Raw genomic sequence first — 16769 nt, 5'->3', positions numbered from 1 at the left:
GACTGTTATGTGTTTATTATTTTATGTCTTTCCTTAAAAACTTTTTGGTAGTTGGAACCATCTACTGTTACAACATAACAAGGAGTTCCACCATGAACAAAATGTCTGCAAAAAAAGAAAAAAGAAATAACAAAGAAGCAAAATTTTAGATTATTTATAGAATTGCTAAATTATGTGCTAGATTGACAGAATGTTTTGTCTGTTTCTCAATCAAATTTAACCATGTTCTTCCAAAAATGTTAAGAGATTTGATTGCAGTTGAAAAAGTTTGATATCAATATTTGTCCTTTTGTCCTCTGGAACCTTAACTAAGACAACTAGGTAAAACAATGCCCATATTAGATTATACTCAAACTAGTCTTGTTGAAGTAGAGTAGCTCACACAATCTAGAGTCTCTAGACCCCTCTGTGATTCATTTATGTGATGTAAATATTTTTCAAGAATTGTATTGAAGACTCATTGGTGGCCTTTGGCTGTTTTCTGCTTTATGGTGGAGTTGTTGTCTCTTTGACACATTCTCCATTGCCATTCTCAATTTTATCATTATGTTTGGCTTCAGAGATTACCTTGTAGATTTGACAAAAATGTAACAAGATGACCATTGCAATTAAAATGGAAGATCATATACACATATATAATTAATAATAAGAAACATATATGTATAAAATAAAATTAAAAACTAATTTGTTTTTACCTTTTATGCTGTAAAACGTTTAATAACGTTGACTTTGGGTTGACTTTGTACATTACTTCATTATCTCTGTCTTCAAAATAAACCTAAAAATGTAAAGATGCTTCATATCAGTACTTACTAGTACTATACTTTGTAATGACTAAAATGACACAAAACTGATTAATACTTTGGATTTATTGTTTTTGTAAGTACCAATTTTCATATTTCGATAGTGGAAATTTTTATTTTCTTGTTAATGATGATGTTCAGCTGATGGAATTTGAAATCAGCATTTGATTTTAAGAGGGTTGTTTTTAACCCATAATTTTAGAAAAACCTTCACATGTGTATGTCTGAAGAATTTAACAGATTTATTGGCTTTGGCCCCAATGTTGAATTTCTTGTTTTGAATTCTAGTTTCTTTGTCACACTCTAAAGAACATCAAATTACTTTACTATAGTAATAATAATGTTTTTTGAAGGAATTTATTGATGCATAAAGCCATAAACTCACAATCATATTTAAATACTTTCTATTAAGTTATTGGATGAAAGGGCAAGTTTTTAAAAACATTAATAAATTCTTTAATATTGATCTTTATCACCTATAATTCCAATAAAATATACTCTTATAACATTTGTTATATAAATACAAAAATTGATAGAACATAATAAGTTTTAATACTTACATACAAAAATTTTATAATTATATTTAATATTTCATACAACTGATTCTGATATTAAATTTAAGCCTTTCTTGTATTTTACAAAGGAAAAAAAAAACCCAAAGGCATATATATTACAGTGCCTTAATAAATTAACCTACCAGCAATTTGTCTGTTGTATATTTTCTGTCAGTATCCCATTGTGGATGTTCAAATCCATCACTAAACATCACCTTCAAGTGCTCTTCAAACCTAGAATTCATAACAAACAATGAGAATTACAGCTAGTTAACAATTCTTCTGAAAACAAAAGCTATATAATGGCAAGTAAATAACACTTACAACAACTGGACTCGGTCAGGTGACATAAAAACTGCAAAAATCTTTAAATGATACAAAAATAAGGAGATGTGGTATGATTGCATATGAGTGAGTCAACTATCCATCTGTTTGATCTTCAGCAATGTGCAAAACCCATACCATATAGATGTCATTCTACTATAACTTGCTGTTTTCAGCATGTAAACAAAACTGTTCTAAAAATAGCACAAACATTTTGACACATACAATTTTTTTTCCATTTTTTGCAGGCAAAGGTATATTTTTACTAGCGAGAAATATTATTTTTGAAATATTAAAAAAATAAAATATATGAAAAGCATTTTATGGAAGCGAGCGATCAGACATTTCCACAGTTTTGGTGCTTGATGTTTTATACATCTCATATCCTACTTCTTATATTACCCTTCTTAGTATGTTCTCAAGACACCCTGTTGAATCTTTTCACAACATTTCTAGTGCAAAAATGGCTAACTAGTAGCAAAGCCTAGACAACTTTGTGTGGTCTGTTCAAATGAAGATCCAGCTGAATATGTACAACAGCATTGGAGAGGTACACATCTATGTATGATAACAGTTATCATTGATGCATTATAATAATAAGGAGAATGGGTATGATTGTCAATGAAAAAACTATCCACCCAAGTTCAAATGAAATTGATATTTACAGTTTTAGGTAACCATACAGCCTTCAACAATGAGAAAACCCATACCATATAGTCTGCTATAAAAGGCATCGACAAGGAAAATATTAAACAATTCATTTGAGAAAACTGACGGCCTAATTCATAACAAAACAATTTACAAAGAACAAATTTGACAGACATGAACCAACATTTAGTAAACTACAGGCATCTATAGAATGGTATGTTGTTTCGAATAAACGTATGCAAAGCATATATGCATGTATAAATCTTTTATATTTTTAAACTATACATATTTGTGTATATATTAAGATGAAAATTTTAACTGCCACAGATAAATGAGGGTACATTGTACATTGGACAGGGACAGAAACTCAACCTTGCAAAAAGCCACCTACTAACCACTGAAAGAGTTGTAGCAAGGATTTTTAATGCCCAAAGAGTGTGGCACTCTCATTAAACGAGGCAACAGCTGAAGATTTAACGTCCCAATTTTATCTAAACACGGCTGCTCACTTAAACATCACACATAGCCATACAAATGCTCCACTCTAGCAAGAGTTTTACACTTCCATTTGGTGGAAGACTTTTGGTTAATATATTTATATTGCCCAGGAGAAGAATTTCATAACAAATCTTTATGTATATGGGGATATTTTTCTGTGTTGAAGGCCATACATGAACTGTGAACTTAACTCGTTACAAACCTCAACAAATTTGGTCACTGGTGCCAGTGGTGGAAGTTTGTTTCATTGACAATCATACAAATTCTTTTTTTTAAGAATAATTTTGTAAATTGTTGAGTTGGATTTAATAAACACTTTCTAGTCAAATTCTATGTTGTATAACTTATGAATGAAACTAGCAAATATAAATAAAAGTTTCAAGGGAAAATTTTTTTATCTTAAAAGATAAAAAAACTGAGTAGAAAATGTAAGTGTCATCGCGTTTCCATTTTAATGCATGTACTGCCACCTTCAGAATTCTCACTTCATGTATGTTATACACGTATTGTCATCATTCAAATCTTCCAATTCGGAAGCGTTGGTGCTTTGTGACAAATTGTGGTCTTCACGGATCCACATATTGGCTTTAAACATATTGGTAAACGAATTATCCAAATCAGATTCAACTGCGGTGTTTGGTAGCAAAGCCGTAGCCTGCGTTACCACTGTATCTACACATATTTCACTCGTGTCTTACGTTTAGAATATACATCATTTTGATGTCATTTTCCATGTCTGTATGACGTTACTTTAAAACGCACAACTGATTAAAATTGTGGTTATATAAATTTAGAAACAGACGCGTGCCGCTCTGTACTGGACACAGGTTTTTAAAAAAAGTACTTTTTTTTCGTCCACCTTTCACAACACGCGGGAAATCCGAGGAACAAGGTATTAATTTGGTATGGTCTAACCATTTAACTAATTATCAATGTATAGATGACAAACAAATCTACCTTTATATATAAACACTGTTTACAGTATTTTATCAAAGAAGACCAACTCTCCACTGGTAAAGATATTAGTTTGAAGATTAGCAATAGTCTACTAACAATAATTAAAAAGGCTTACTTGGTTCGTTAGAAGATGACTAAAACCTAAAAAAATGACAGACAAAACAAACCCAAATAATAGTTCCCAGATTCATATAACAACTTACGTATGTTGTTCATTAAAAGCCTCAACATAATCTGTCATAGTATGCTCTGGATACATAAATAATACAGGCCAGTTGAGTGATCCATCGGAGGTCACATGTACTTTAGCACCACTAGGATTCTGAGTTTCTAAATTTGTCAGCAATGAAGGATGTAAACGAGTATTTTTGTTCGTCTTCATGCTGGCTAACTGTACACCTTTACTCTGAATAAAAATTTAAAAAAAAATTCTGGTCATTTAATAAAATCACATGTAAAATCAGGCCAGGGATTTTAATAACCTGTTTTTTTAAATATATAAAAATTATTGTTTTCGTTTCCTGAGAATTGTCAGGTCCATACATATGAATTGATTTGTCATGTTCAAGGTTTTTATAATTTACCAGTAATACCCATCGTTAATTTATTTTGTTTGTAATTGAAAAGTGTATATAAATGGTTAATTACATTTAAAGTATTCATGAACTGAAATTTCACATGAATTAGTGCATTGCAATGAAGGGTGTTACCTGTATCACAGCAAGGAGTTTTTCTTCTTCTATTCTTTCTTTTCTTTCAGCTGCTTCCTCTTTTCGTTTGTCTCTCTCTAGTGATTTCTATAGATACAAAAATGCTTTTATTATTTCCTTTTAATAACATATGAATGCAATATAACCTCATTTCAGAAACTATCATTACTATATATAGCTAAATTAAAAATTTTAAAGTTTATTTGCGTTCATATTGATAAAAGTGTCTAGTTCAACACACATTTGTATGTCATAGAATTTGCATAAACTTTAGTTTTTTATCCTTAATTGATTGATTGTTGCATGTGTTTAATGCCACTTTCAACACTTAGTGCTATATATTTCATTGTGGTCAGTTTTATTAGTGGAGGAAGTTGGAGTTCCCAGCGAGAACAACTGACTTTTGGTAGGAAAACTGACAATACTAGTCAATATAGATTGGGGTAGAGTGTACCTGACTGGTGCAGGATTCAAACTCACAACCTCAGTGTTCACTGGCTAGGGATAAAGTAGTTCAACTTCTTAGACCACTCGGCCATCGAGGCCCTTGTTAATCCTACAAATTTTCCTATTAGTGCCAAACAACAAGTATGTAAGATTTTTTTAATTTATGTGATTACATGTGCATGTGATAATCTTTTTAAAAGACACAGAACTATTTGTCTCATCCACAACTGCTGCTGTCAGTGTCAAAGTGTAATGTTGACTACCAAAAAAGCTTTGGAAACTTTGAGAATCATTTCCTGTAAGCAGATTAGGGCTATTCAATTAAAATGTATGTGCGTGGGTAGGGGACTTTCAAAATATCCATACAACCAAGAACCTTTTTTAAGATAATTTTGCTTATTGGTAATACAAGGGGGGGAATCTACGTCATCACGCAGGGTGTCGGTGATTGAAATTGGACAACCATTTTGTCGATTCAAGGTAAGAATTTTACTTATTATGCCAGTTATATGAGGGTTATGATTATACAAAATAGTCCACCAAAGACTATATAAAGTAGGAAAATAAATGAGCCATCGCTCAATATTATTGGTTATCTCAATTTTGCAAACAATTCGATACTAGTTTTAGGAATTGGGTCAACATGCAGGATATCGGCAAAATTTTTCATAATAACATCTTGACTATCAAGAACCGCCTACTTTATCAACAAATGAACATGTCCGAATTCTTTATTGTACTCGGGAAAATACTTGTTACTCACAAATATCCGTCATTATGTTCGAAAAACGTCTTATTTTAAAAAAATGGAAAAAGGATGTCGGCAACACATCGAATATCGAAGGATGTCGGGGACACACTAATATATACTATTTTTAACACATATGTTATTCAACATGTGACTAGATTTAATTTAAAACTAATGGTCATGACAAGCCGCAAATCAAATTTAAACTTGTGCAGGCGGAAACGATCGCGAATACAATCCGATGTTGAACAGCCGACCAGATCGCCCATTAAATCGCCACCCGTAAAAAAATCAAAACCATGCAAATCCTCATTTGTCATCAAAATAAAAACGCCTGGCAAAAATATTAAGTTTCCCCAATGTCAATTACTGAAGAAATTTCAACAAAACCGCCAGTAGACTTGAGCAAATGTCACGATAGAGGACCAACAGGACCATGCATACGATTGTTTGTAGATCAACTTCAAAACGACATGTTACATGAAATGGAACATGAAATAAAGGATCCCCAAAAAAATGACAAACTGCAAGAATTGATAGCACTTGCTCCTGCAGTTCTTCCGTATTATAATGTATGGTTGAACAACGTGTATTTATATAAGATTGCCTTTTTAATCTGGTGTCTGGGATGACATTGCATAATTGTCTGGGTGGAATGCCTTTACCAGCATAGTTTCCCCATGAGATCTTTTTGTACTGTAGAGACATGAAAGTTCGATTAAAAAGCCAAATTAACTAGGTATCATCTGCAAGTAAAAATTTAACGAAACGCACGTCTGGCGTATAAAATTTTAAACCTGATACTTATGGTTAGCTATTATTGGTGTATTTCTCTGTCCTATATTTTCTCCCATTTTTTTGTAATGTAATCCTGTCAGGTAATATTGTCATTTTAATGTTAGATTTGTCATTGCCATTAAAGTGGAAGGTTTGGCATGTCACAAAACCAGGTTCAATCCACCATTTTTTCCCCTTAAAATGTCCTGTACCAAGTCAGGAAAATTGCCATTGTTATATAATAGTTCGTTTCTGTGTTTGTTACATTTTAATGTTGTATTTCCGTTATGTCGTAGTTTTCCTCTTATATTTGATGCGTTTCCCTAAGTTTAAGTTTGTAACCCGGATTTGTTTTTATTTCTTGATTTATGAATTTCGAAATGCGGTATACTACTGTTGCCTTTACTAAACACCCGGTAGATGTAGGGCCAGATGAAATGTCATATATATATATATATATATAGTATAAAATAAACTCATCATAGATACCAGGACTAAATTTTATATATACCCCAGACGCGCGTTTCGTCTACAAAAGACTCATCAGTGACGCTCGAATCCAAAAAAGTTTTAAAAAAGCCAAATAAAGTACGAAGTTGAAGAGCATTGAGATCGAAAATTCCTAAAAGTGTTGCCAAATACAGCTAAGGTAATCTATGCCTGAGGTAGAAAAGCCTAAGTATTTCAAAAAATTCAAAATTTGGTAAACAGTTAATTTATAAATAAAAAGACTTGGTCCAATCATTGAGCCCTGTGGGACCCCTGGCTTAACTGAAACGAAATCTGACTTCCACCTTCTAAAACTTTTTTTTTCTCGAATATTTACAAAAATTGAATCCTGAAATTGAGTGCATGAAATGGAAGCAAGCAAGGAACACTAATCCTGGTTTCTTTTATCGTATCTTTATTATGGTTGATATAATCAAAGGACACTTACATTGTTAATATATTAGTGTGTCCCCGACATCCTTCGATATTCGATGTGTTGCCGACATCCTTTTTCCATTTTTTAAAAATAAGACATTTTTCGGCCATAATGACGGATATTTGTGAGTAACAAGTATTTTCCCGAGTACAATAAAGAATTCGGACATGTTCATTTGTTGATAAAGTAGGCGGTTCTTGATAATCAAGATGTTATTATGAAAAATTTTGCCGATATCCTGCATGTTGACCCAATTCCTAAAACTGGTATCGAAGTGTTTGCAAAATTGAGATAACCAATAATATTGAGCGATGGCTCATTTATTTTCCTACTTTATATAGTCTTTGGTGGACTATTTTGTATAATCATAACCCTCATAAAACTGGCATAATAAGTAAAATTCTTACCTTGAAGCGACAAAATGGTTGTCCAATTTCAATCACCGACACCCTGCGTGATGACGTAGATTCCCCCCCTTGTAATAGATGCATATAGTAAAAAGACCCATGACCGACTAATTAAACTTCCCTTCCTACCCTCCCACATACATTTTAATGGAATATCATTTAAACAATCTTGCCTCCTTTATCAATAAATGTACAAAATAATTACTAAACTATGTCAGCCCTCTTGATCATCATTTATATGAAAAACATTTTGTATATAACATTCTTATTTCAGCTATTTAATCATTTATAAATACTCTTAAACAGGTAAACCGTAAAAGTACTAACAATAGGTTTACCTTTAAACTTTCAGCCTTGTACTTCATCTGTAAAAATTCTTCATTTTCATTTTCTATTTAATTCCAGTAAAGGAAAAGTAATTCAGAAAGATGTTGATGTGTCATGTGGAGTATTATAGTGTGTTAGATAATCATTTTCACAACAGTTAATCAATGATTCCCTGATCTCAAATTGGAGTAAATCAAGATTAAAAAAATAAAATAAAAACAAGAATGTGTCCATAGTACACGAATGCCCCACTCGCACTATCATTTTCTATGTTCAGTGGACCGTGAAATTGGGGTCAAAACTTTAATTTGGAATTAAAATTAGAAAGATCATATCATAGGGAACATGTGTACTAAGTTTCAAGTTGATGTAACTTTAACTTCATCAAAAACTACCTTGACCAAAAACTTTAACCTGAACTTCGCACTATCATTTTCTATATTCAGTGGACCATGAAATTGGGGTCAAAACTTTAATTTGGCAGTAAAATTAGAAAGATAATATCATGGGGAACAAGTGTACTAAGTTTCAAGTTGATTGGACTTCAACTTCTTCAAAAACTACCTTGACCAAAAACTTTAACCTGAAGCGGACGGGCGAACGGACGCACAGACGGACGGACGAACGGAGGCACAGACCAGAAAACATAATGCCCCTCTACTATCGTAGGTGGGGCATAAAAATATTAAGACTTCTTACAATCTTGTATCAGAGAAATATGCACAGATACCGAGGTAAAGCTTGTAATTGGTTCTCAATTATGATGTTTTTATTTGCAAATCATTTGAATGAACATCGTTCAAACATGTTGATTATTAAATCATTTTTTATATTAATACCTTTGAAAATATTTTGATATTTTAATTTTCATATTCTACAAATATCACCTCGTTTGCATATTTTACTGGATTCATGTTCACCTACACTAAGTTATCTATAATTTGTACAAAAGGATATTAATAAACCTGTATCACACCATCTACTGGCTTCATCGTATCTTTTTAACTTTAAACAGCACATAGCACCTGTAAATATGAATAACAGTTCTTCAGTCATGTCAGTTATTCATTATTTTTGTACTTGATTTACAAAATGAGATTTTATTTAAAGATAAAGTTAACATGATTGCTTAGCTGTACCATTCTCTGTTTTCTGTGAAATAGTCACAAGGTGTGAGAACTGTAAATATAAAAAAAGAAGATGTGGTACAGTTGCCAATGAGATGTAAACCTCTATTCCGGGATTGTTGTTTGTTGCTATTTTTTTTTTTAATTTATGTCCATTGGTTTTCTCTGTTGAATTATTTCATGTTTTGTCATACCAGGACCTTTTTGAGGGTACTATACTGTTTTGGTTTTACTCATTGTTGAATGACGTACAGTGACCTATAATCGTTCACATCTTGGCGTTTGTGGTCTAACGATAGTTGCCTCATTGGCAATAATATTACAACTCTTCATTTCTATATTCAATCCAACATAACTTAAGACAATAATAATACAAAAGCATACCCCTTAAAATAGCTTTCATATGATCTGACTTGAATTTTCTGGCAAATATACAGTCATGTAAGGAAGTTCCGTAATTTCCTGAAAAATTAGAAAAAAAGGAATTATTAGTTGTAATAAAACCAAACCATTTGTTATTCAAGTAATATTTTGAAATAATATCCATAGCCTACAAAAAATAAGGTATAGATGTGTGATTATTTTATACTTGCTTGTAAACATCAGTTGTCGATTTTAGTTATGCAAAAAGAGAACTTTCAGTATTTAGTACTACCAAAAATCTATTTATTTTATAAACAATTCCTTTCATTGTTTGCTTGATGTAACTCATCTGTTCAGTTTTCTACAGGTATGGCCAGCATCTTATCATGTAATTAACCAAATTGGGCAAAGGGAGATAACTTCAATTCACTAATGTTAAAATATCATTTACGTAGCAGTTGGTTTTTAATGTTTATTTTTGAAGCAGTTGGTTTTTAGAGTTTAATGCTTATTTTTGAAGCAGTTGGTTTTTAGAGTTTAATGCTTATTTTTGAAGCAGTTGGTTTTTAGAGTTTAATGCTTATTTTTTCTTCAAAATTTTCATTTTCATTTTTCAGATTAATGTGAAAGTAAAACATTGTAAAATATGACCATTGGAAATGAAACAGGAGGCTTGATTCCCATAACAGTTTTAATTGAGGGAATGTATATAGGATGTAATGTTTGCATCTGATATCTAAATCCAAATACTGTTGTCAAATAAATACATACATTAAAATTAAATGCTAACCTATCTCTGAACCAAAGCAATCTCACATTGACATATTCCATTCCGATGACTATACATTCAAGTTTATCAGTATGACAAATTTCTTTGAGAAGACAGGAATTTGGAGATAAATGAGTTTGCAGATAATAAGTTTAAAACTGTAATTAAAAAATTTTCCATACCTCTATGAAATTGTGCAGCTGCTCGATTTGTATACAATACAGAATTCAGAAGTTTATCAGGACATCTCAATTTAATTCCTTCTGTATAATTGTCTATAGCTATATCATATTTCTTCTTTTTAAACTCATGGTTACCATCCATTTTATATGCTTCTGCTCCGGCTTAAATTATAACACTTATAAACATTATACAAGACATAATATGAACAGCTTGTCCAGCTAAAAAGATTGATTTTATTCTGCTTTTCTGTAATCTGTTTGTTCATGCATTAAAATTATAACTGACTCTGCGGTATGGGCTTTGCTCATTGTTGTAGGCCGTACGGTGACCTATAGTGGTTAATGTCTGTGTCATTTTGGTCTCTTGTGGACAGTTGTCTCATTGGCAATCATACCACATCTTCTTTTTTATTTTGACCTATTTAATCAATTTTTTTAATTTTTTTTTTATTATGAACCAAGTAGATAAAATTTGTGTCCAACCTAAATGTGTTGTCCATTCCTCCACCATAGCTCAAGCAATGAATAGATGCACCAAAATACAATCCATTCATTATCACTTATAAAAAGCTATTCTCAGAATCTCCTTTTATTGTAAACAATGATTATCAGAATCATGAAATACTTATGAAGTATTCTTGTTTGATGATTCATGAAATGCTTTATGTTATTTGACAACAGAAGAATTTTTCATATTTTTTTCATTTAGCATTTAAAAGGTTGAAATCAAATAAATTAGATATTTTTTAAAGATGATAAATATCAATATCAAACCTGTTGGATTTTCATCTTCGTACTTGAGTTTCATCAAAGCCTCTAACTCTGGTGTTAATGGTTTACTCCAATCTACTTCTGTCATGAAAGCTGGATGATTTGCTATGTCCTAAAACAAACATTATAGATAAACTTTTTTAGCGACTTACATATATATGTCAAAATCTTCATCATTTTTTTTTGTTAATTCTTTTTTTTTATATATTTAAAATGTATTATTGATTCTATTAAATCTCATATTGGTTGTATTTAGCAGAATCTCTGCACAAAAAAATCCAATACAATGTGTTGACTCACATACTTCTATATTTAAGTCACTCTCTTTTTCTCCTTCTTTCTCATTTTTCTCCTTTTGTTTGGCTATACAATCTGCCACATATTCTTCTAATTCAGAATCTAATTTCTTTGCCAATTCTGCTCTTTCTTCATCTGTCCATACTTTCTTTTTTGGCATTTTCTGTAAAAAAAAAAGATATGTTCATCCTTAAGACATCAGAGCTCCAGATAAGCTGCGTATTTGCGTGATCACGCAATACAAATAATAAAAAACCCAATGCAATTGCCCATTCATTGCAGGGTTCAAAAACCCAATTAATACAAAGGAAAACCCAATAGACAACTTTTGAGTTCGATGCATTTCCGTCAAAAACTCTGGTTTTAGTGAACGTCATTTGTGCGTTTAGGGGCGTCGTTCCAATGTTGAGCGAGTGGTTGGAAAACTATAATTCTATATTGTACGAATTATTCGGCAAATTGAATTCTCAAAATTGACAATCAGCATTGCTGTCATTAGGGAATTGTCATTAAGTACCTACAGAACAACCATTATTTCTTGTTTATCCTTCACAATGACTATCACTAAGACGCTTGATGAACGTAAATAGTGCAGGGATACAGGCGACCCCCTCTATCTGGTAAATGACGTCATAAAGGCGTGTATAATTGCCGAGTTTTTTCCGGTGACGGATGAACTTGAAAGTGGTCTATTAAATGCCAAAACTATGAGTTCTCAACCCTTTTATTGGCTACCGTTTGCGTTATTTACCCTTGTCTGTTTACAGTCGTCGCGTAAATCTATTTTTATGATATTTATAATTGGAAATGTCCTTTCGTTCTAAAAATAGATCCCTGCATCAAGTAGCTGAAATTGGTCCCTGTCGGAATTTTGCCTTTCTCAAAAGGTACACGTGTTTTTGAAAACATTTCGATCTTCTCAGCGTTTATTCAATTAGCGTGTGTCTGTTGTCATATTTTTTCGAATTGCTCGGGATTTATAATAACATACATTGAATAAAAACAAGAGTGAATGGCCGTTAATATATTGAATAGAAGCATGTTTTCAGCTTCTTTTGAATAGCTGAGGGAAAGTTATGATGATAAGGCAGCAACCATTTGATTTTCTGCGGCGAAAAACAATCTATTTTTTCTCAGAATCAAAAACAAATTATTTTTTTCTCCAAAAAATGGAAACAAACTTTTTTTTTCAAAAAAAAACATAGCCCCCCCAGAAAATCAAATGGTTGCTGCCTAACAAGATTCAGCCAGTGTTTTTAGGAATCGTCCATCGAATGCACGGGCGTGCGTGCGTACCTTAACGAGAACATTGCTATATAATAAACAAAAACGAAATCAGTTGGAAAAAGTGAATACCAAAACAACTATGACATGATATGTAGTTGGAAAGCATCGGAAACCAAAAGTTCTAATTAGGGACAACTTAACCTAGATTTATGTTATTTGAATAAAACAAAAGGATTCAAGTATAATTAGAGTTTATCTACTATTTGTTTTCTTCATTTTACGAGTGAATACACACACAGTCACAGAAACTCGTCTCAGAATTTTTTATATTAAGGTATATAGGGGAAAAAAATTCTGAAACGAGTGCCTGTGAATACACATATCTGTTTTTTAAAAGTTTATATAACTAAGTTGTGATAAAATACAACACTGGCAGAAGTTTTGAAACGCCGGGGACACAAATTAAACCTACAATTGCTTGTCAGTGTATAAACCAAATAAAACAGCCAGCACATATACAAAGAAAGAAACATATTTAAGATGGAAAAACATCTGGGGTTGATATTGCCTAAATATTCAATATTGTGTTGATGAAAAAAACCAATACATTAAGGAGCTTGGTGGTGAAAAACCCAATTTGATATTAACTAGAGGGGTGAATTGGAATTGATAATGCAATTAAAAAACTTTATCACCCAATTACATAAGAAAATGGTGGGTAAAAACCCCAATTTGTGAATTCTTATCTGGAGCTCTGAGACATGTAAGATGAATTGGTGTGATGCTTTTAAAAAAAATGTTTGACTAAGTATTCACTCATTTTATGCACCCTGTCAGCAGTGTGTATGCAATCTTGAAATTATTCTTACAAGAATATGAAAAAAGTTATTAATTTTCTTAAAACATATACATGTACATGTATGTTTAATGAAATTTAAGAAAGACAACACTCATTACATGTTTGCAAAGTTTCTACAGATACTTTATAGGCAATTAGTCAATAGTTCTACCTAAACATTTATATTAATAAATCAAAAAATAGTTTACAAAAAAAGAGATGATTTCAGTTTCCCAATAGTGAACTTTCTATTTCTATGTAGCAACTATCCAGCAGGCTGAGCAGAGAGCCTATGCATCATGTGTATGAAGTACAAAATGTATAAATCTCAAAGTTAATACAATTTTCCAGATCTTACACTTCCTATCATAATATCCTTGATAGATGGTGACAGCTTACAAGGAAGCTATTGAGTTCCAAGTCTTGAAGTCAAATCATCCCTTTGAAAATTTTATGGACAATTTTAATTTAAAGAGTTAGTTGACCTTTATCTTTTTTATGAATTGTTTATTTCACAGATGAACGAGACGACCAATATGTTCCAATTTTTCGCATCCATCATGTCCATGTCTTCTTTACCTTGAATGTGACCTAATGAAATGGACTTTTAATGGGTTTGTTCGACCACAATACACAAACGGTAGTCCAAATAATTAATATAGCCTTGCTAGACGTCATAATTATTTGGACTTCATGTACGGATGCCACTAGTCAGAGATTACTCTGACGTCCAACGGCTGATTTGCCAGACGAGCTGGGGCAGTGGGACGTCAGAGCCCGTCCCATATCAAAAAGTGGATATTTGCCCACCCAAAATAGATGCGCTGCTTCGTCGCTTCTGGTGCCGACTGACGGCCTTGGAATTATATAAATCAGGCATCAATCTGTTCATTTTTCATTTATCTCTTCATTTATGTAAGTTTCACCTACCTACCAACCTTTATTTTTTCATAATTAGACAGTTTTCACAGTGACCCATCGATTTCTGCATTTTGCCTTTCATTCATGTGACCATGAGAAAGCAGTGATGATTTATGCAAATGACCATCATATAACACCGCGAACATTTACGATGCAAGTTATCCAAATGTCCGAGAGCTTCAGACTGTTATCGTGGTCGGAACTAAATGCTTAATACCAATATTATCTCCTGTAAAGGAGGTGAAAAACTGGGGTTGTCTTCTAAATGTTAAACATCGATCTCCTAAAAAGGAGGTGAAAAAATATAAATATTTGCATATTTGAGTCTCGAGACCACGAACTCTCTCGTAACTTGACGTCCATTTGAAAGTGAAAGTCAAAATGCAGAAATCGATGGGTCTCTGTGAAAACTGTTAAAATATGGAAAAATAAAGGTTGGCAGGTAGGTGAAACTTACTTAAACGAAGAAATAAATGAAAAATGAACAGATTAATGCCCAATTTACATAATTCCAAGGCCATCAGTCGGCACCAGAAGCGACGAAGCAGCGCATCTTTTTTGGATGGGCAAATATTCACTTTTTGATATGGGACAAGCTCTGACGTCCCACGGCCCCAGCTTGTCTGGCAAAACAGCTGTTGGATGTCAGAGTAATCTCGGACTAGTGTGCCACATGAAAGTGATGCAGGATTTTCCTACCCTTTCCAGAGCACCTGGAATCACTCTTGATTTTTGGAGGAGTTTGTGTTGCTCAGTCTTTACTTCTATGTTGGTTTTTTTTTTACTTTTTTAATTATAATTTTTTTGTGTATTTACCACACAGGCACTTGTTTCTATCCATTGGAAGACCCACTATCAACGTACATTTTACCCACTATCAACGTACATTTACTCGTAAATGTACGTTGATAGTGGGTCTTCCAATGGATAGAAATACAGGCACTTGTTTCTATCCATTGGAAGACCCACTATCAACGTACATTTACTCGTAAATGTACGTTGATAGTGGGTCTTCCAATGGATAGAAACAAGTGCCTGTGGTTCACCATGACATTTTAGTCTGTTTTCGCATCACAGACAAGTGCCTGCGTTTCGACTGCTGTCAGTGATGAGTTTGGAAACCATTTGGTAAAACGATTTTGGTCTTGATAATGTCCCTACTACTTTTAACCTACTGAAAAAAGTCACAAATCGCTTCATGTACTTTACATATTTTATCTAGGCTTCATTTTCTGGGTTTTGGAGTGAAACTTACAGAAGAGATGAAAACAATAATATAAAAAACGTGATTTTTTTTTGACAGGAAGCGAGAAACGAATACTAAATACCGGCAGCGTAACGTAACGGATATGTATATTCCGTATTTAGTGATAATACAAGTATTAGCTTTTCTAAAAAAGCTTGCCGTTTTATTAGCTTAATAATAGCAAATGTATTTTTTTATTTGTAGTATCATCCATTCAAAAAGATAACTTTTGTTTACATATTGGGAAATAAAACTGGAACATTATAAATAAAACACAGGTGTTTGTGGAGTGGACCCCCCCCCCCCCCTCCCACCTTGTTTTTATATTTTATTTGATATTTGATGTTTTAGCTTACTGTCAGTATATTAACTTAGTTTTATCTATTTAAGGTGTTCAAAGTCTTTTCAATGCGATTTAACAATATTAGTAAAAAAAATTTCCCTTCCATCCTTATCTGGAACCACAAGTCACCATTTCAGAATCTAATGTATTCTGGGTTATACTTTCAAAAGCATACACCAAAATGTTGTGATTGGTTTAAATTGTACTAAACAATGGAAATTAAACCAAAGACGTAGTGTTATTTACATTTTAGTATACGAACAATGAGATTACTATAGTCCTTTAGATTCTAAAAAGACAAATTGTCCCTTTATTGTGAAAAAAATGGTTCAACTGTTTCAAAACTTGCATGATTTTGACCCACCAGAGCAATGTTCTAAAGATATTCTTTTATTGATTTTTTCTTTAACTAAGTTACCAAATTTTGTTGTTTTCTAGATTTCTCCACAAGTTTTGGTCACTCAGATTTTAAGTTTATTGAGAAATAAGCATTTTATTCGATCTATGCCACTTTTAGTTCTTTATAATACAGTATATATATAGGACCCATATATATTAAA

General features: G+C 32.4%; 1 protein-coding gene across 3 annotated transcripts; it reads right to left on the bottom strand.

The window, feature by feature from the left end:
- LOC143064472 (tetratricopeptide repeat protein 4-like) lies at positions 1-15927 on the bottom strand. Of its 3 annotated transcripts, none has more exons than XM_076237337.1 (12): positions 15830-15927; positions 11642-11797; positions 11341-11449; positions 10567-10728; positions 9637-9714; positions 9084-9150; positions 8137-8194; positions 4495-4581; positions 3988-4190; positions 1501-1591; positions 696-778; positions 1-105 (listed from the first exon to the last, which is right to left on the bottom strand). In XM_076237337.1, exons 2-12 carry the CDS (start codon positions 11792-11794, stop codon positions 6-8), a joined length of 1191 nt encoding a protein of 396 aa, XP_076093452.1. In that variant the 5' UTR covers positions 11795-11797; positions 15830-15927; the 3' UTR covers positions 1-5. The 3 variants fall into 3 exon arrangements, with proteins under 3 accessions (XP_076093452.1, XP_076093433.1, XP_076093443.1); XM_076237318.1 differs by having other exon boundaries at positions 15876-15926; XM_076237328.1 differs by lacking the exon at positions 15830-15927 and adding an exon at positions 15796-15814.
- Positions 15928-16769: the final 842 nt, after the last annotated feature.

This window comes from Mytilus galloprovincialis, chromosome 1, assembly GCF_965363235.1.
Source record: "Mytilus galloprovincialis chromosome 1, xbMytGall1.hap1.1, whole genome shotgun sequence".
Taxonomy (NCBI): domain Eukaryota; kingdom Metazoa; phylum Mollusca; class Bivalvia; order Mytilida; family Mytilidae; genus Mytilus; species Mytilus galloprovincialis.
This window is presented reverse-complemented; position numbering and strand designations above follow the sequence as displayed.

Coding starts and splice junctions, on each gene's coding strand:
- LOC143064472 (XM_076237337.1), bottom strand. CDS start 11,794: ATGCCAAAAAAGAAAGTATGGACAGATGAAGAAAGAGCAGAATTGGCA. Junction 11,450..11,641: donor AGAGTGACTTAAATATAGAA/GTATGTGAGTCA, acceptor TGTTTGTTTTAG/GACATAGCAAATCATCCAGC. Junction 779..1,500: donor ATACAACAGACAAATTGCTG/GTAGGTTAATTT, acceptor TTACATTTTTAG/GTTTATTTTGAAGACAGAGA.